This window comes from Phyllostomus hastatus, unplaced genomic scaffold (assembly GCF_019186645.2).
Source record: "Phyllostomus hastatus isolate PE091 unplaced genomic scaffold, TTU_PhHast_1.1 phas_contig_137, whole genome shotgun sequence".
Classification (NCBI taxonomy): Eukaryota; Metazoa; Chordata; class Mammalia; order Chiroptera; family Phyllostomidae; genus Phyllostomus; species Phyllostomus hastatus.
In genome coordinates, this window is record NW_025333583.1 from 11,138,180 (window position 1) to 11,158,432 (window position 20,253).

Consider the following 20,253-nt stretch of genomic DNA (forward strand, 5'->3'; position numbering starts at 1 on the left):
TAAATTAAACAAAAACAGAAGTTCCAGCTCATGATTTCATACATAACTATTATACTTCTTACTTTAAGGTCTACATTTAGTTTATAATTTCACTAATTCTAATTTCACTGTAATTTTTAAAAAAGACTTTATTATTTATTTATTTATTTATTTTTTTAGAGAGGGGAAGGGAGAAAGAGAGAGAGAGACAGAGAGGGAAACATCAGTGTGTGGTTGCATCTTGCACATCCCCCCACTGGGGACCGGGCCCACAACCCAGGCATGTGCCCTGACCAGGAATCACACCAGAGACCCTTTGGTTTACAGATGCTCAATTGACTGAGACACACCAGCCAGGACTAATTTCACTGTCATTTTAAAAACAGTTCTTACCTTTGCTCAGGCACACAACTAAGAAAATTATCTCTAATTATCTGATCCATGTGCACAGTTGCATAGAATAAAACTAACTCAAAATATCCTTTTTAAAATTAAAGATGTTATTTATTTATTTGTTTGTAGAAAGAGGGGGAAAGCGAGGGAAAGAAACATCAATTGGCATCCTCTCTCACACCCGCAACTGGGGGTCTGGCCCACAACCCAGGCATGTTCCCTGACTAGGAATCAAACCGACAACCTTTTGGTCTGGAGGCCAGCTCTCAATCCACTGAGCCAGACCAGCCAGGGCCAAAATATCCTTTTGAATTCCCCTCTGAAGTAGAGTGATTTTGGTGAAGTTTTCATGGTCTATGGAAACGTTGCTTAAGCCAAAGTTACACTATTTCCAGCCAAATGACTGAATTTGAAACTAAGTTGGCAAATTTCATGCTTGCCAAAAGCACAATCATTAACATTTCATCTGAATGGATAGCCTAGCCTGCCTGTCTGGATGGCTGCTAGCAAATGTAACGCCCTCAACATTTACTTCCCATCCAGTTGGATTTCCTTGTTTGTACCACTTTAGTTTTTACCCTGTGTCTAATGACAAAATATACCATTTTGCCCTTTAGTAAGTTTCACTTAAATACACTTTCTCATTTACTTTAGTCTGTCCCTGCAGATCTCTAGTTATTACTGTTTCCACTTGTGTCCTCCTCCTTGATGCTCTTAGTGCCTGATTTCTATGATTCCTGAAATATTTATCAATTAATATTCTTTCTCTAGAATAAGCAGAGCCACTCCCCCTCCCCCTTTTCCTATTCTCTTCCCTCCCTGTAAATCCCATATAGGATTCAGACTTCGAATGTTAGGAGAGCCCACTCTGGGGAATGATTGTAGCATTGGAAGCCATTTCACGCTAAGCAGATAAAATGGAATATTTCTTAGGTATCACGTAGATGACCCATTGTGGAAAATCAGGGTACAGGGGTCACGGAATTTTGAGACAGGAAAACCCTTGGTAATCACTTCCCTGTTAACAAGATTTTCTTTAAACCAAGAATATTAATTCCTGCCTCAAAGGGTTATTATAAGCACTAATGACAGTCGAGTTCCTTGATAAATGCCCTTTCTCCATTCACCTACGTGAGATCATCACTGGGGTCTGGTTTAGAATGCTCTGGGTTGCAAATCCTCCACTCAGTAACTCCTGCCTTTCTGTTTCCTGCAGACATTACTGGGTATAGAATTACCACCACCCCGACAAATGACCAGCAGGGATATTCTTTCGAAGAAACGGTCCATGCAGATCAGAGTTCCTGCACTTTTGAAAACCTGAATCCTGGCCTGGAGTACAACGTCAGTGTTTATACTGTCAAAGATAACAAGGAAAGTGTCCCTATCTCTGATACCATCATCCCAGGTAATGGAAAAATAAGCTGTTATCCTCAGAATGGCAGTTTCAGTAAGAGTGGGGATTAACGTCTTAATCCCCGGATGGTTGAGAGTGTCAGATAGAGCTGGGATTTAATCCTGACCTCCCAAGCACACTCTGCAAAACCATGAAGTCAAAGCAGCTATTTGGACAAATGCTTGCTTTAACACCGCTTCCTGTCTGTGCTTCACTGGGATGCTGTCTGTTGCGATGAGTATGTAGCGGAGTGGCAACCACGAATGTCTGCTAACTCTGAATGTCTGCTCACGTGGAAATGGCACTAAAGCAATGTCACGTGTCTGTAGTCAGTACTGATAGGCCCAAAGTAATACGGTGAATGTGTGCCATCAGTACATTTGTGCCTGGTTTCACTGTCCGATTGTCAACTGCTGTCTGTGGAAGAGTACCTGTCTCTGTATGTGAGCCCTGAGATAGCACTTGACTGGTACATCCAGTTCTTCTTCTGGCTGTTTCAAATCCTTTTTTTTTAAGATTGAAAAGAAAGGAACAGAAAGACCACACCTTCAGGGGCTTCTTTCTTATGGACTGAAACACAGCCCTGAAAAGCCCGCAGGGATAGGCTTGTTGTTTGTCCAAAGCTGGATTGGGACAGAATGACAGCGGACGGATGGTGGTCCCCTTCGCACTTTTTTGGTAGAATGCTTTAGTGATGCTAAAGTAACTTTGATTACGAATTAAACAAAATATTGGCAATGGCCTCGGACTCAGGCCTGTCTCCCACCTGAATATGCTTTTAAATGGCACGTTTCACACCATATATTCATATGATGTGTTAGCATTATGACCATATGTTTGCATGAGTTTTTGTATGGAGAGAGAAAAGGAAAAAACTCATCAACCAATTTTTTAAAAATCTTCTTCATGCAAGCTTTAATTTCCTACTAAAAAAACATTGGATTTTTTTTTTAAACATTGCTGATACTTCCTACAGATACTGTGTCTGGATCCTAGAAACAGTTTTGACATCCTAAACAGGCCTATAATTTTTAGGAACCCGAGAGGTTCAAACTATACTGTTTCAGAGACATTTCCAAAATATAAGAAAATCCCTAAGAATATGGTACCCGTTTGATTCTTCCAGGGAAGTCAAGTATTCCTGATGCTCTCAGACAGTCTTTCAGATAATTTGGAACAGATTGCATATTACCATCATTGCTTTCACATTCCATCGATTTTACTACTCGTAACCTGATGTACACTGCTTTATTTTTTCCTCTTTTTTGCCTCTATTTTTCTTTTGCCCCCCCCTCTGCTTTATAACTCAATAGAGGTGCCCCAACTCACTGACCTAAGCTTTGTTGACATAACCGATTCGAGCATCGGCCTGAGGTGGACCCCGCTAAACTCCTCCACCATTATTGGGTACCGCATCACAGTAGTTGCGGCAGGAGAAGGTATCCCCATTTTTGAAGATTTTGTGGACTCCTCAGTAGGATACTACACAGTGACAGGGCTGGAGCCGGGCATTGACTATGACATCAGCGTTATCACGCTCATTAATGGCGGAGAGAGTGCCCCTACCACACTGACACAGCAAACGGGTGAATTTTGAAAACTTCTGTGTTTGAGACACGGATGGTGTTGCATGCTGCCACCAGTCACTCTGGTTAAATGTGGATGTTTCAACGGGAAAGCCAGCAATTGGCCAAAGATTAAGAGAGGCTAGTTTAAGGCGTCAGGAAACAAAGGCAGAGGCTAAACTGATTGGATGAAGGCATATTCGAATAATCTTAAGTGTGCTTTCATTTAAAGCACAAATATGTACAAAGCTAATGAAATATAGATAGCTGATCTATTACATACAAAAGGGCAAAGATTAATTGAGCTTGCAGACCTGTAATTTTTTTAAATGCTCTAACATTAATGCTAAATTTTATAGTCAGCACCAGTTAATTAGAAGCGTCTGTCCAAAATGTACCATTGTGCGTCTCCTTCTGCTCTTCGATAAACTCTACCACGCTCCTTCCCTGTAGCGGACAGAAAGCCCATTGAAATGTACAGTGTACCGTACAGTGGCAGGAGGGTTGTTTGGAGGTAGGGAAACAAAACAACAGCTCTGGAGCGCTCTGAGTTCCATTGTTATGGTGAGGTAAAGAAACTCCTCTTTAACCTCAGTCTGGGGACCAGCATGCAACATTATAAACGTTCTCTGCCCTGCATGGTAAGAAACATGCTGAGAACCGATTTGCATGAACCCTCTTCACTTGTAAGTAGTGTTTCCTGAATGGAATTGTAGCTCTAGTCACCTCACGTCAGGGGGAAATTTAGGACCCTCTCGTCTTTTTGTCTGTGTGCATGTGTTTCTTTGGAAAGTACTGCTATGTTTCTCTTTGCTGTGTGGCAACTTGAGCCTCTTCAGCCTGGGATAAAGTAACCTTCAGTGGTATTAACAATGTACTTAAGATGAACATATTGGGAAGTATATGAAAATTATGAAGACAAATTGATGGCAGAAAGGTTAAAGGAGCCTAACAGTGCTAGGTGTAGTGTTTTATTTTTAACAGTACAATTGACCCTTAAACAACATAGGGATTGGGGCGCTGGCCGCCCACACAGGAAAAAAATCCATGTATAACTTTTGACTCCCCCGAAACTTAATTACTAATAGCCTATTGTTCACTGGAAGCCTTACTGATAACATGAACAGTCAATTAACACTCATTTTGTATGTTATACAAATTACATACTATATCCTTGCAGTAAAGTAAGCTAGAGAAAGAAAATAAGAAAATCATAAAGAACAGAAAATACATTTGCAGAATTTATTTTTAAAAGTTCACCTAGACCCACACAGTTCAACCCTGTTTTGTTCAAGGGTCAACTATAGTTTACTCTCATTTAGACTAGATTTAGATTAGACTATTTGCATGATTAGTACTCATTTCCTTTATGCATGAGATATTGTTTTTACATTTCCAGCTATTTTTGTTAGCCTTCATTGTAAAATGACAATAACGTAGTCTCTCCTCGTACTTGAAACCAGCTGTGCCTGCCCCCACGGACCTGCGATTCACCAACGTTGGTCCAGACACCATTCGTGTCACCTGGGCCCCACCTCCGTCCATCGAGTTGACCAGCATCCTGGTGCGCTACTCGCCTGTGAAAAATGAGGAAGATGTTGCGGAGTTGTCGATTTCTCCGTCAGACAATGCAGTGGTCTTAACAAGTAAGAGGTCCGATGTATCTGTTCGATAAATGCTAAGCTAGAGTGTCAGGAAGGAATTCTGAGTTCTCAGGCAGGAGCAAATAAACTCCAGGCAAGTACAACCGAACTACAAACTAAAGTCGGACCTGCAGCGCTGTAAATCCTGAAAGATGTCATGTTTGTTGTTATCTTTATACATTTTCGGTATCTCCAACTTTTTAAGGAAAAACACCAGCAATGAAGTTGGAAGACTTCAAATGAGTTCTGCTGCCAAATAAGCACGTAAAAATGATGTATGTCCAGAGAAATTATACGAGTACATTTGAACGTTCAGAGAGAAAATGAAGATGAAAAATAATGTCACCATATCTGTTTTATTCCCTCCTGCCCCACCACCCACGTGTCAGCAGGGAATCTCTTTAGCATCTGAAAACACAGAAACAGTGACTAGTTCCTCAGGATAGATCAAGATGCCCCTTTGAAGAGGGAGCCAGTGTAATTTGTACTTCAAAAAGAATCTGTTAGCGGGATTTCTCTGAAGGCTGAGGACTTAGAAAACAACTGACATTAAAATAAACAACACAACAATTTATGGAAATTGTCCCTTTCTAGTTCCTACTCTTTTGAAATAGATACCCTTTATTAAAGAAAATGTAAGTGGGCTGCAACATGGCGCCGTGATTCCCGTCAGTGTGGCTTTCCAGTGCTTTCACCAGGGAGAATAGCTCACATTGAGGTCCATCACCACATGACCGTCTGAAAACCCTCTCTGTCATTCAGATCTGTTTTAGAGAGTGAAAGACATCTCTGCACATGACCAGTTTTGCTTTCTCATTTTGTGGCTGAGGGCGAGAGCCTCCTCATGTGTGCCTATCAGCGGGCCGGGTGTTCTGGAGTGCTCTGGAATCAGTAGTTACATCACCCAGTACAGAAGCCCCTGCTTCAGGACCACCATCTGCCCCACCTTAAGCCCCAGACCTGGCACATGCCCGTCATCTATTCTCCTAGCACATGCCCATCCTATGTTCTAAGATCTTATTTTAGATCCTATTCTAGATCTCAAGGTAGCCATTTCCCCCTAGAGTAGCCATCATTACTCCGTTTTACAGATGAAGCAGCTGAGGTGCCCAGTGGTTAAGTAAATTGCTCCTGGCCAAGTAGAAATGGAGAAAAGTGGAGTCCAAGCACCCAGCACAGGCCTTTGCAGGAAGGCTGAAGGGGAGATGATATGGAGGGGAGTGGGGTTGAATGAGTAGGTGTTCAACAGTCAGATACCTTACTCTGTACCTTTGCTGGTTCCTCGACATGAGGGACCATCCAAGGAATGTTTATTTAAGTTTTTTAAGTGTTCTGCTCTCATCTTAATGTGGCAGAACCAATCACTTTCCTTTGGGAGTGTAACTCTTCCAGTAAAGGTTAATTGTTAAGACCATTGGCTGTGGTCAACTCCTGTACGGTCTTGGGCAAGCAGCAGATCAAAGAAGATAACTGCTTTGTGCCTCAGTTTTCTCATTTGTCAAGTGGGAACAATCATAAACCAAACTTTTGCAGGTAATAGGTTTGCTCATTGTCTTGAATGTAGTGATGGGTTCAAAGCATATGCCTGTATCAAAACCTGTCAAAATGTGCACTTGAAATGTGTGCGGTTTGTTATATGGCAATACAGCTGCTTTAAAAACGCAGCCAACCATCTCACTAGGTTGTTCTGAGGAGTAAATGATAACCCACAGCCAGGGTCATTATTATCATACAACCTCACAGACTATCTATTAAGTGGATGATAGGAATATTATTACTATGCTATAGCAACTCCACCTTTACTGCAGATCAGGCTGAGTAACACTCTCACGGGAGCCCGAGGGCAAGGCCTGGAGATGCTCCAGGGTAAGGTGGCCCTTCCTTAGCCCATCTCCAGGTAGCCATATTCACTGAGGTGTAAGTAGGCTAAAGGAGCGGACTCTGATATTTTATAAGTGGAAATAGTCCCAGGGGAGTTTCCGTGTTTCCTGCTTTCAAGCACAATTTTAAAATAAGTCCCACTTGCCTCTTCAGATCTCCTGCCCGGCACAGAATACGTAGTCAGCGTCTCTAGTGTTTACGAGCAGCACGAGAGCACGCCTCTCAGAGGAAGACAGAAAACAGGTGAGTCACGTTGGCAATATGCTTATCAAGGTGCGTCCACCTACCAATTTTAAGTGACAAAAATGGAATGCTACTTCTAAAAATACATCTCCATCTGTTGTGGTGGAGATGGGGGTCCTTGTGGCCTTGTCATTACTTTCTGATCACTGGTCTTGAAAATTAAAAGACACCATATTCAACTATGGCCCTCACTTTCGGTCTCCCAGAGTCTACTCTTCTCTTTCCAGAGAGGACTGAAATTAGTCCAGAAACTTTGTTGTCTATTATTCAGGGATGGTAAACATTCCTTCTCGCTAGGGGGTTCTGTCTAATGGCTGACCCAGCGCTATCATTGTCATAAGTATGTTCCCTGTTTTACGAAGCCAGAAAGTTGATCTCTTTTTTCTACTTGATGGAATCTTCATTTACTAAAAAAAGAAAGTTGAATTGAAGCCCATAATCTGTTCTTTCTTAAAGATGAGTACTTTTAATTTTTCCCTTTAAAAAAGTATAGTTTTTGAGTGCGGGCTGGGAACCAAAGTGTCCCAGGTTCGATTCCCAGCCAGGGTACATTCCTGGGTTGCAGGCCATAACCCCCAGCAACCACACATTGATGTTTTTCTCTCTCTCTCTCTATCTCGCTCCCTTCCCTCTCTAAAAATAAATAAATAAAATATATAAAAAAAGTATAGTTTAATATATTCACTAATTTATTTATTATAGTCCACATACTTCCAAAAAGGGGTTGAGATATCTTAGTTTGGTTTGACTATATTATTGGATAGTGTTGGAAGTCCCAGAGAGGTTACATGATTTGAATTTGAGATAAACTCCACATTCTTGCTGAGTTTTCTACACTCCACTAAATTCTCCATTCATGAGGAATTACTTGCATTGTAATTTGTCCAGAATAATGTCTTAGTTTTAAAAAGTTTTGTGTTCGACCCCATTACCACCCTGTTGACATACCAATTCTCTTATGAGTGTAGAAAGCTTCTTGGAGAGCCAAACACAGCCTGGGAGTGAGAAGGTCTTCTCACTTTCAGAGATAAACTTATAGGACAGAAACCTAGAATACTGAACACTGAGGCATTTAAAATATCATTTCCCAGGATATCTTAAACACCTATTCTTTAAATATGATCCAGAAACGTACTGTAAGAAAAAAGAAAAGAATGCTTGAGCTGTCCATTTTGAACTGAGTCAGTTTATGATTTTGAAATTTATATGTGGCTTAGAATCAGTGTATCATACGCTGAGGCTTATGGCAATTCACTGTATTAATGAAAAAACCGAAACTTTTTGGATGTATGTTACTTTCCCCTATTTTCTCACTTCCTTACCTGGTGGTGTCTTTTTTTATTTCCCTCCCCCTCTCCTTCTTTCTTCCCTGGATTGGAAAAACAGGTCTTGATTCTCCAACTGGCATTGACTTTTCTGATATCACTGCCAACTCTTTCACTGTCCATTGGATTGCTCCTCGAGCCACCATCACTGGCTACAGGATTCGCCATCATCCTGAACACGCAGGTGGACGACCTCGAGAAGATCGAGTGCCCCCCACTCGGAATTCCATCACCCTCAGCAACCTCAACCCGGGCACGGAATATGTGGTCAGCATTGTTGCCCTTAATGGCAGAGAGGAAAGTCCCCCATTGGTTGGCCAGCAATCAACAGGTAACTTGTTTTCTGGTTTTCGAAGAAACTCAGGGGACTTTCCTAGGCTGGTTTCTTCTGTGAAATAGGTTTGTGATGTCTGAGTTACGATCTCTTAAAAAATCCATCATGGTTATGAGACATGGAGAGGGAAGTGGGAGAATGTGTGGAGAAAAATCTTCTTCTTAGATTATGTTAAAGGAAATAGTCTTATCCCAAGAAATTTCTCACCTGGTTTAGGTATTTATGCATTTTTAACCACAGTTGGATTCAAAACACTCTTTAAGAGTTTCCTTAACAGCATAATTATTTTAATGTAATAGTGTCAAAGTTCTTAAGAGATAGATGCTGAAGTACTCAGGGGAGAAGTATTATCACAGTATCTGTACGCTAGTCTCAAATGGATTAATAAAAAGGGAGCAGGAGAGCAAATGTTACCAATTAGGAAATACTTATAGGAAGGGGTTATGGGTATTCCTTATACTGTTTGTGTAGCTTCCCTGTTGTTCTAAAATTTTTCAAGATAAAAAGTTTAGGGAAAAACACCATTCAATTGACATAATAATTTTATCAGAACTTGAATTGACTCCTTAACTCCTTACCTTGAACTGTTCGTAATTTTGAATTCTGCTATTTTTGTATCGTATTTACATTATTCTATTTTAAAAAATCACAAAGCCAATTACCTGGAAAATGAACGACGTGCGAAGCCGTGCCTTGTCTGAAAGTTACGGACACAAGAACTTTCCTTTGCTTTCTCTAGTTTCTGATGTTCCGAGGGACCTGGAAGTTGTTGCCACGACCCCCACCAGCATGCTGATCAGCTGGGAAGCCCCTGCTGTCACCGTGAGATACTACAGGATCACCTATGGAGAAACAGGTGTGTTAGCAAAAGGCTCTTTCACACTCTAATCAAATCAGATTGTGCTGGGGGTAATCTGAAAGCCCAACAGCCAGCACACAATTAAAGAAAGTTTGGCAAGTCCATTCAGTGGAGCCTTGCCTTTTCTGAAAATAGGAAATCAGGAAAATAAGCACGATGTGATTGGTAGCAAAATCAAGATAAAAAGTTGTTTGTATAATCCTAGAGGGAGAAGAGAAGATTTGAGGAAGAAAGGATTGTAAATTCACTTGTATATTATCAGTGGTGAAATAATAAGTGATTTATTTGTGTTTTCCTTTTTACTTTTCTGCCTTTTCAAAATTTTATTTAACATGAATATATTCTGTTAAAATTTTGAAAAAGGAACACAGTTTATGCAATCCTGAGTTGAGGACTTACCTTCTTCTCCCTTCTCATGTCAATCAACAACTCTGGCTTTTTAAAGCTGGCATATTAAAATGTCGTAACTGTGATTTTCTCCCTGTTTTTACAAACTTATCAAGGTTTATCTCATGCATCAATAAGTATATTCATTTCTGTTCAAGCCACATTGACAGCACTTTTGTAAAGGGAATAAGTAAAGGTATAGCTTACATGCTTCTCCCAGCACCTTAACTCAGTTGTTCAGGGATTCCCAAGTATCTGTCCGTCCCTCTGGTTTTGACGAACCCCTTTCCAAACAGGAGGAAACAGCCCCATGCAGGAGTTCACTGTGCCTGGGAGCAAGTCTACGGCTACAATCAGTGGCCTTAAACCTGGAGTGGACTACACCATCACCGTTTACGCTGTCACTGGCCGAGGGGACAGCCCAGCGAGCAGCAAGCCCATTTCCATTGATTACCGAACAGGTAGTGACTCCTTCGGATGACGCAGGCTTATTCACTCAGATGGTTTGTACAGTGTTCGCCCAAGGAATTTCCTTCACTGTGAAACTGACTTATTTTTTAAGAAGACGAAGAGCACCTACAACTATTTGTTTTGAGCCAGATGTACAAAGAAATACCCTGTAGGGCAGGGATTTTTGTCTGTTTCATCGATTGATTTAGTCCACCTGCTTACAATAGAGACAGACATAGAAGGTGTTTTATAAATGTTTGTTAATAAATGAATGAGTAGCCCTGGCTGGCGTAGCTCAATGGATTGAGTGCGGGCTGGGAACCAAAGTGTCCCAGGTTCGATTCCCAGCCAGGGTACATTCCTGGGTTGCAGGCCATAACCCCCAGCAACCGCACATTGATGTTTGTCTCTCTCTCTATCTCCCTCCCTTCCCTCTCTAAAAATAAATAAATAAAATATTAAAAAAATAAATAAATGAATGAGTGAGCTGATAAAATAAGAAGACAAACACCTGGTTAGACTGTAGTTTCTTTGTGAGTGAAGTAGCCATCTTGAAAGTAGGTAATGGTTTTGAGATACTCCCTAAAAGCTATCTCTGTTTCTGCAAAAGAAACACTTGGAGGTCACTAATTATAGTCAGAGATCATCCAATATTTACCAGAACTGGAGACAAGGACACGTTCAGTCTTGTTGCCATAGACTGTGGCTTCATTGGTTTTTCCCTGTTTTCATTTACAGAAATTGACAAACCGTCCCAGATGCAAGTGACTGATGTTCAGGACAACAGCATCAGTGTCAGGTGGCTGCCTCCGAGTTCCCCTGTCACTGGTTACAGAGTGACCACCGCTCCCAAAAATGGCTTGGGACCAACAAAAACTAAAACTGCAGGTCCAGGTAAGCATCGCCAGCGTCTCACGCACACTGGGAAAAACAGAGCAGGCCCGCATGGTAGGCCTTTTAAATAAGCAGCCACCTACCTCTGAGTACCATGTGTTTTTATATCATTATGTCCTCGTTCCCCCAATTGTGAATTCAGGACTCAAGGTTGTCCTTCCCTCCACAGAATTTTCAGGGTCAGTGCAGCTCTGTTTTTACCTGCACGGTCCTGTTTAATGGTGCAGACACCTTAAATTATGAGATCCGCCTTTACCGTTTTGTTTGCCATGTACATCAAGAAGAGAGAAATGGCCTCACTGACTTTTAAAGATCTTCTTAGCTCTTGTTTTTGTTTTTATATAAAATACTTGTGAAATTAGGATCCTAAGGCAATATCTTTTTTTTTTCTCAAATGCAAGGGAACATTTATTTAGAAAGTCACAGAGGTGGGAAAAGTGCGCCAGCTGCTCTGTGTGGGCTAAGGAAACACGTTACAGAGGCAAAAGAAGGGCCCTTGGAGATCTTAGGGGAGGGCAAAGAGATATGCTCCATGGAGTACTTATCCTTTAGTGTGACTTTATTCCAATATGACAGTTTGTATCAGCAATGACCATGTTTGTCCAAAAGGAAATCCATGTCCGACTCATCCATGTTTTCCTGATAAATCTGCCAGTGAAAATCTAGGCCCCCGCACATTTACTCCCGGAGTCTGAACATCACTTGGATGACCTTCCAGTGGACGACAGAGCTGCTGCATTTGCTTTTCATTTTCTTTGCAGATCAAACAGAAATGACCATCGAAGGCTTGCAGCCCACAATGGAGTATGTGGTTAGTGTCTATGCTCAGAGTCAGAACGGAGAGAGTCAGCCTCTGGTCCAGACGGCAGTAACCAGTACGTAACCCATGCTCAGTTTCCCTTTCCAAAGTCAGACTTTGTTCTTAGGCGTCTGAATGCCCTCTGCATGTCGTTTGTGATTATACATGGGGAAAGCCAACGTGTTGGTTAGTTTGTAGGTTGAGTTGAGCCCTATATACAGACGTTTTTTTTTTCCTTCTTGGTGCCAAGCTGTGAACATGTAGGGAAAGAAGTTGTGGAACCACTGTAGTTAGTTGCTGTGCTTTAAATTTCTTTTGCTCAAATGGCCTCAGCAAAATCTTATTTGCCAACAGCACAATCTACAGAGTATTTTCCCAGGCCCGTCTTTTCTACAGCCAGATGGTGAAGTGGATTTGAAGCGTTTCCTCTGAAGCAGCTAGGTTTGCAGCACTGGCAGGACTGTGGCTGCACCAGTGTTTAACGTAAACACTTAAAGGGGGTGGGGTGGGGAAGGAGAGTTAAAGAAACAAGGTAAATCTAACCTTGAAAGTCAACTTCACCACTTCCAAGGTGTAGAAAATCCAGGTCTGGGAGACTAACATCACATGACAAAAGCAAATTTTGGTAGAATATCTTAAAATTAACGCAAGTAAATCCTCTTCATGAAGACATTTTGCAGGGTGCCTACGCGTCTCGCGTACACCTGTTTTAATTAAGCGATGCGACATTAACTGTTTTCTAAATCCAAAATACTTCAAGTGTCAGGTGATTTTCTGTGTAATAGAGGGTTAATTGGAATTTAATTCATCAGAATGGTATCTGCAGAACTGCTTTGCATGTTATAAAAATGCTTATTTCACAACTTGCTTTTCACATAACCTCTTACCATTAATTTGCCTAACAGACATTGATCGCCCTAAAGGACTGGCATTCACTGATGTGGATGTCGATTCCATCAAAATTGCTTGGGAAAGCCCACAGGGGCAAGTTTCCAGGTACAGGGTGACCTACTCGAGCCCTGAGGATGGAATCCATGAGCTATTCCCTGCACCTGATGGTGAAGAAGACACTGCAGAGCTGAAAGGCCTCAGGCCTGGTTCTGAGTACACAGTCAGTGTGGTTGCCTTGCACGATGATATGGAGAGCCAGCCCCTGATTGGAACCCAGTACACAGGTATATCGTTAATCGCACCACTGGGTGCTCATGGGAGCAGAGGCTTTATGCCCTGCTGAATGAATTATACTTTATCAGGCTATTGATTCCCGCATAAGGGGGTTAAAAGAGAGAAAAAAGGAAAGGTCCTCTTTAAGAGGAATAGTACTAAACAATGAAGTTTAGGTGATACTTAGGGGAAGTCTAATAAACAGACATTTTGGAGTAGCTTGGCTTCTAAACAAGGCCATAAAGCGAGACATGGGAAAAGAAGTCTTAAACTGTGGATTACTTCCTAAGCCATGCCTCCCTGTGGCTCTACTCACTGTGTATAAAGGAAAGAAGTTTGGCATCCTAGAGCTTTCTCTAAAAAAGGAACCCTGAATGGGCCATTCATAGCAGCATGATTCTGAGAACACGTGGGTAAGACCTTCCTTCTCTGATTAGATATCGTGTGCTCGGTGTCTAATGTGCTTAAAGCATTGTGAGTCAGACACATAGGGCAGATGCTTTCCACAATATTTTACCTTCGTGTGCTTTGTTTCTGAAGCACAGGGGAATGCTAAAGATGCATCCTTGTGACAGCATAGACCCTGGAGGTGACAGTCTGTGTTATTGCTCTTTGCTTCTCTCTTCTGCTTCTGTTATGATTCAATTTTCTTATGCTGCACCACAGAGAATACTGCAAATTTCAGCAGAGATATCTGCCACGGGGTCCAAATAAAGAGAATAAAAACATAATTCTAACTTTTGGGGTATGGAATACTCTGTGAAATGGATTTTCATGCAAAGACAATTTATATAGGAAAAGGGCTGTTGCTCTTCTTTCCATATAAATGGAAAATCAATCTCAATGGCCAATAAGTCATTCTGACTTAAAAAAAAATTTAAAGGAAAGCAAACACATCTGCTAAAGCCTAAATTCTAGAATTCTGACATTTACTTGTGTTTCCAGTGATTCTGAGCATTGGTGGATATGAAACATTTTTTTCAGCAAACATTTTCTTAATTTTGCATCCCTTCTTGTACTTCCTTGTACTGAATCTTTGATCAGGGAACCCACCGAACCAAAAACAATCACAGTCTAGTCTACTTCTTGGAATTCACTTTATTTTCCACTTCCCCATTTCCTATACGATAACCTCTAACCAATGACCATCTCGACAGCCATTCCTGCACCAACCAACCTGAAGTTCATTCAGGTTACACCAACGAGCCTGACTGCCCAGTGGACAGCACCCAACATTCAGCTCACTGGCTATCGGGTGCGGGTGACCCCCAAAGAGAAGACAGGACCAATGAAAGAAATCAACCTTTCTCCTGATAGCTCATCTGTGGTTGTATCAGGACTCATGGTAAGAAGTGCCCTTTTTATTGGATAAAGAAGTAGGCCGTCTTTTACACACTTGAAGGTGGTAGAAATACAATATCATAATATATCCCATTGTATTCTTTGCCCCGCCATCAAATTGTTTTATTGTAATTTTGTACCAAGTTTATAAAAAATAGTTTTGGATGTTCTACAGCTTTTATATATAGTTTATTTATTTTTAGAGAGAGGGGAAGGGAGGAAGAAGGAAAGGGAGGTATACATTGATCAGTTGCCTCTCGCATGCCCCCATCTGGGGACCTGGCCCACAACCCAGGCATGTGCTCTGACTGGGTATCGACCTGGTGACCTTTTGGTTCACAGGCTGGCACTCAATCCACTGAGCCACACCAGCCAGGGCTGTTCTACAGCTCTTTAAATGTATTCTGTTTATTTCTTTTATTATTTGTTTTGTATTGTCTTTATTTTAAATGGTTATGTGTGGGTAGGGGCAAGTTATATGTCTACAGGCTGAATGCATACATCTACTTTTAGTCACTATGCATTGTCTGAGCTCTGTTACCTTGGCAAAGGATATTCTCCAGTTTGTACCAACCCAGCCTGACCCTCCCTTCAGTAAAACAGCTTTAGTCCTTCTGGACCTGCGTGTCAAAAACTAGCCAGGAACCTAGGAGACTAATGTACATTTTAACAGAAGCCCAATTCCAGAAGAAACTATGGAAAGAGGGTTCAGTGATAGAATAGGGAATTCTCTTTGTCTCCCTATGGTCAGAAAAATTCTCAGTTTTTACATCAGTTCATGAAGGACAAAAACAGGCTAACACCCATTTTCCTCAATGCATATCAGTTCCGCCTAAGTATGTAAGTTACAGCTTACTGGAGCTTAACCTCTGAAGGCATTTTAAAATTCATGTAATTTAAATTTGTTATTGATCACCTGTTGTGTAGGAATGAAAATTAATCTAGGAATTTATAGTGCTGCAGGTCTTGTTAGTTTATGATTATTTTTTCTCTTATAACCATGTTGTTTTCCTGATGCTGTGGTGAAGATCCCTGGGCTTCCCCTTGCTAAAGCTCACTGCGCCCCTCTTTCTAGGTGGCCACCAAATACGAAGTGAGTGTCTACGCCCTTAAGGACACGTTGACAAGCATGCCAGCTTATGGAGTTGTCAATACTCTGGAGAGTGAGTTGTGAAATGTTTTAGTATCAAAAAATGTTCTGTATAGGTAAAAAATCTAGAAAGGCACATGACTTTCTGGATCACTGAGCTAACAATGGAATGACTCTCAGCCTGGAAATCGATTTGCTCACCCACCATTGTGACTTAGCTCCTGTCACCTTTTGTGTGCCCCTGTCCGCAAAAGTGGTCTGTGGGCACACACATGGGATCATTTCATGGGGTTGAAGCACTGGCATTATGGACGAGGACTGATGCCCAGTTGATGCGCTACTTGTGGGAATTTGTTTCTACAGAGTTAAGTTTGGGGAGTCCATGCAGCCTTCTGCCGTATTTTAACAGTGCAGTAGTGGTGGTCAAAATGGGGCCCAGACTCTAGTTTTCTGCCATATCAGTAACTCACAATATGCTCTTTCAGAAATCATATAAAAAAGTGTCAAAGTTTCCTCATCTATAGAATAAGAGGTGGTGTTCCATCTGTTTAGAGAAAAAATATGAAGTCCTATAAAAACGACAAAACACTAGCAGTACACATATATGTTATTGCTAGCTGGCCATAGGATTCTAACTCCTACTACGCTTGTTACATTTTAATAAATTAAAATTTTTCCCATTTATTGAGAGATTTGAAGGTACTATAAAACAGGCCTTGGGAACCACTGGTAGTATCTGTAACAAGGGTTTTTTAGTTCTTCAAAACAAAAGGTGAATATTTTTATATTTCTAAGTACTGGCAACCTTTCCTTCTGGATGCCACAGGAGAAAATCTATACATCGTCATCTGTAGAAACGGATGTATTTGGTGTGTAATAAAGAAGCATTTTAAAATACCACCCCTACCTCTATGAGCCCGCCAGGCACTGATCTCTGGCTATGATCCCATGCAGATGTCAGCCCTCCCAGAAGGGCCCGCGTGACAGATGCCACTGAGACCACCATCACCATTAGCTGGAGAACCAAGACTGAGACGATCACCGGCTTCCAGGTGGAAGCCATGCCGGCAAATGGCCAGACTCCCGTTCAGAGAACCATCAGTCCGGATGTCAGAAGCTACACCATCACAGGTCGGGGACCTCATGGGACTGACCGCCTTTGTTCACTGCTGCTCGCCATATAGATGAGCGTATTATTCTAGCACTTGCACGGATACACTTTATTTTCAGTGTTTTATGATGACCCACCTCTATTCTTTAACAGCATGTTTTCAAACCGTGATCAGAAATAGTTCTGTCCTGTGAATGCCTGATTTTATTTCATGTTTGCCAGAGAAGTGGCATGTTCCATTCATCCTTTTGATTTTCCCTTTCTTATATACAAAAAAATGGTAACATAATGCTTAAAACAAAAAGCAACTTAAAACGTTTGACATTAGCATAGATTATAAAGCATAATTAGCTTTAAAAAAATCAAACACTAAATTCATAAAGGTCAAATTGGTAGCCAGAGGATGTTCAGTGTCTGGGTTGATCCAGGTCTCTTTGAGGTTTAAAGTTCTGAAACCAATCAAAGACCGTCTGACGGTGATGAAGAGAAAACGCTCCATAGGTACTCGCCCCTCATGGTCCAAGAGGGCCACTTCTTACGTAGCCTTTTTGTATTTTCAGATTTATTTTAGCCAGTGTCTTTGTGTACATCAGCGATTTTCTTTTGAGATATATTTCTCATTAACAGTTAGTACCCACACCACGCTCTACGTTCAAATGCGAGCCACTTAATATGTGGCCCATATAAATATGGGGCAGTAGAGGAACCGTGAAAACTGCACATGAGTTTGGAACTTCCTACTCCAGATCAGCTGAACCTGTCTCTTCACAAATCCCAGGTTTGCAACCCGGCACTGACTACAAGATCTACTTGTACACCCTGAACGACAATGCCCAGAGCTCCCCGGTCATCATCGACGCCTCCACTGGTAACTATAATTTTCCGCTGAAGAGATGCCACTGGTTTCTATGTGACCAGTCGTGTGCACTTAAGGAACAGAAATGAGGCTGATATTTTTGTATTATAGATCATAGTGAATCATTGTTACAGCTTACAGAACGCGCAGATTCTCTCAAGTTTGTTAATAAGGACCGGGAAAAGGGTGTGGGAGTAATTTTCCTGGTTATTCATTTTCTTAGAGACTTGATTTTGATTTCTTTTTAGCCATCGATGCACCATCCAACCTGCGCTTCCTGACCACCACACCCAACTCCTTGCTGGTGTCATGGCAGCCGCCAAGGGCCAAGATCACTGGTTACATCATCAAGTATGAGAAGCCTGGGTCCCCTCCCAGAGAAGTGGTCCCTCGGCCCCGCCCTGGTGTCACTGAGGCTTCTATTACTGGTATTGCTGCTCCCCTGCTGCTATTTTTCCTCCTTTCCCCCTGGGACACCAAGTGCTTAGCAGACCCTGGCTGTGTAGAACAGGGAGCCCATCTCGGGCAGGCCCAGGAAGCATGCTCTGTGTAGGAGCTGGAGAGCTCAGTGCGTCTCAAGTGGCATGAGTTCATGTAAATGAAGGAATTCCCATACTGTCCTAATGGCATGACTAAAATCTTTTTATTTGCTGTACGTTTGCCAGACACTTGTCAGTCTAGTCCTAGAAAAAGTCTTTGTTCGAGGCAAACTAGCTAATTTATGCTTAACTCCCTAAAGATCTGATGGTTTTGCAGGATGTGCCACCAGAGTTCTATCTGTCACTGCCCTTCATGAGGCAAAGTGGTTCCCAGCCACCCATGTTGAAGAGAATGCCTAGTGTGAGAATTAGGAGTTGTCCGTTTCAGTATGTCATGGGCCTCTGGTATTATTTTTGTCCAAGAGGTTACATTTTCAATTCTTTTTTTTTGTGAGAGTATCATCTGGAGAACACACAGGTACCAGAAGGGGAGACACTGGTTTTTTGCTGGGGTTTTTTTTTGGTTTGTTTTTGTGGGGTTTTTTTTTTTCTTTACAAACTTTGGGGACAGGAAAATAGAATCAGCTATGGGAGGAGTTGAACTGGATAATTCCACTAGGGACCCCACAAAGATCGCTCATTGTCCCCTGCAGTGCACTTAGCCTGTTGTCTCACCTTTCACTGACCCTGTCACTGAGGGTCACCTGGTTACTGGGCCTGAGCAGACTCCTGGAGACCATCTGCAGGGATCCCTCCTGAATGTGCATTCCACTGGCCGGGCACAGTGCTGACAGACTTTCTGGAATTCAAAAAGGCAAATGAGATCACAGGCTAAAAGAAGACCCAGAAGAATTTAGCATGCAAGTGCTTATCCGGGTGTCTGATTTGGTAGTAAGACCATTGATTTGCTAAGTGGCCATCACATGCAGAGTATTTGAATGTTCAGTGGAAGAAAAGTGAAGTCAATGTTACCTTTCAAGAGGGGGAGAGAGCGCTTGCTCCCCAGGAGTGTCTCCTGATGAGATCAGTTTCCACTTGGCTGGCTGAGCCCACGGACTTAACGTGACGATCTGTCTTTCCACCAGGTCTGGAACCGGGAACTGAGTACACAATCCAGGTCATTGCCCTTAAGAACAACCAGAAGAGTGAGCCTCTGATCGGGAGGAAAAAGACAGGTAAAGAAAGATCACCTTCCGGGTTATGGGGGACAGTCAAGGCAAAACTAATTATATTACAAATTTACTTTGCAGTGAAAACGTTCTGAGGCATTTTTCATGGAAGTTTGCTTTTTTCCCCCACCAGCATAACATACGTTGTCCTCTTTGATAGTAGGGATAACCTAACATAACCTGTTACTTCAATTTTATTTTTCCTGAATTGTTTTATTTTTCTCTTAGCCAGTCAATATAAAGCCTTTTACTCACCTTTAAAATTTTCAAAACATAAAAATGTGAAAGTGAAATGACTATGATTGCTATTCACCTATACCTTTTGTTGAAGTTAAAAATGGTTAATATTATTTGACTTTCTGAAACTTGCAGCTAAAGAATATCTTACTTTTTCATCCGCTTAGTTTAATTTAAAGAAAGTGCTACATTTGTGCTATTAGAATTCAAAAAATATACTTGTATTTTTATCTATTTGTACCATTTCAAACCATAAAAAACCATTGGACCAAACCTCTGGAATTCTCATCCTCCAGCTGCTTATATAATTGGTGTGGATTCTAGTCCTTAAAACATGATTCTCGAGTGAAAAAAAAAAAAGCATTTCATTTCCATCAGGATTAATGTGAGCAGCGGCAGCTTCAATGGGGCTCAGTGGTATAAAGCTTTGCGTGTATGATAAATTCATACAAACACTTTTTTCATTCTAAACTCTAAAGAAATCTTTGAGCAAAAAGAGATAAAGATTTCTTTCTGAAAAAAAGTGTTGTGTGACCCAAAAACTGCTCATTTTCCAGGGGCTTTGATCAAATCGATAAACAATCTGTGTCGCCTGAGTTGATAATGATTACTGCTGGTACTTCTGGGAGCTTAACACGCTTTGCTTTTTTGGCTCTAA

General features: G+C 41.6%; 1 protein-coding gene across 6 annotated transcripts in view; it reads left to right on the forward strand.

The window, feature by feature from the left end:
- FN1 (fibronectin 1) overlaps nucleotides 1-20,253 on the forward strand; it is a 67,677-nt gene that overhangs the window by 37,257 nt on the left and 10,167 nt on the right. For 3 of the 6 annotated variants that reach the window (XM_045855857.1, XM_045855860.1, XM_045855865.1), the window contains exons 24-38: nucleotides 1,589-1,780; nucleotides 4,797-4,979; nucleotides 7,011-7,100; nucleotides 8,487-8,756; nucleotides 9,499-9,615; nucleotides 10,302-10,466; nucleotides 11,194-11,349; nucleotides 12,111-12,224; nucleotides 13,054-13,323; nucleotides 14,470-14,657; nucleotides 15,729-15,816; nucleotides 16,698-16,874; nucleotides 17,633-17,722; nucleotides 17,959-18,138; nucleotides 19,275-19,364. In XM_045855857.1, the coding sequence (XP_045711813.1) occupies nucleotides 1,589-1,780; nucleotides 4,797-4,979; nucleotides 7,011-7,100; nucleotides 8,487-8,756; nucleotides 9,499-9,615; nucleotides 10,302-10,466; nucleotides 11,194-11,349; nucleotides 12,111-12,224; nucleotides 13,054-13,323; nucleotides 14,470-14,657; nucleotides 15,729-15,816; nucleotides 16,698-16,874; nucleotides 17,633-17,722; nucleotides 17,959-18,138; nucleotides 19,275-19,364 (2,370 nt within the window). The remainder of the gene's footprint in view (nucleotides 1-1,588; nucleotides 1,781-4,796; nucleotides 4,980-7,010; nucleotides 7,101-8,486; nucleotides 8,757-9,498; nucleotides 9,616-10,301; nucleotides 10,467-11,193; nucleotides 11,350-12,110; nucleotides 12,225-13,053; nucleotides 13,324-14,469; nucleotides 14,658-15,728; nucleotides 15,817-16,697; nucleotides 16,875-17,632; nucleotides 17,723-17,958; nucleotides 18,139-19,274; nucleotides 19,365-20,253) is intronic. The other 3 variants (XM_045855842.1, XM_045855846.1, XM_045855851.1) reach the window with 1 other exon arrangement.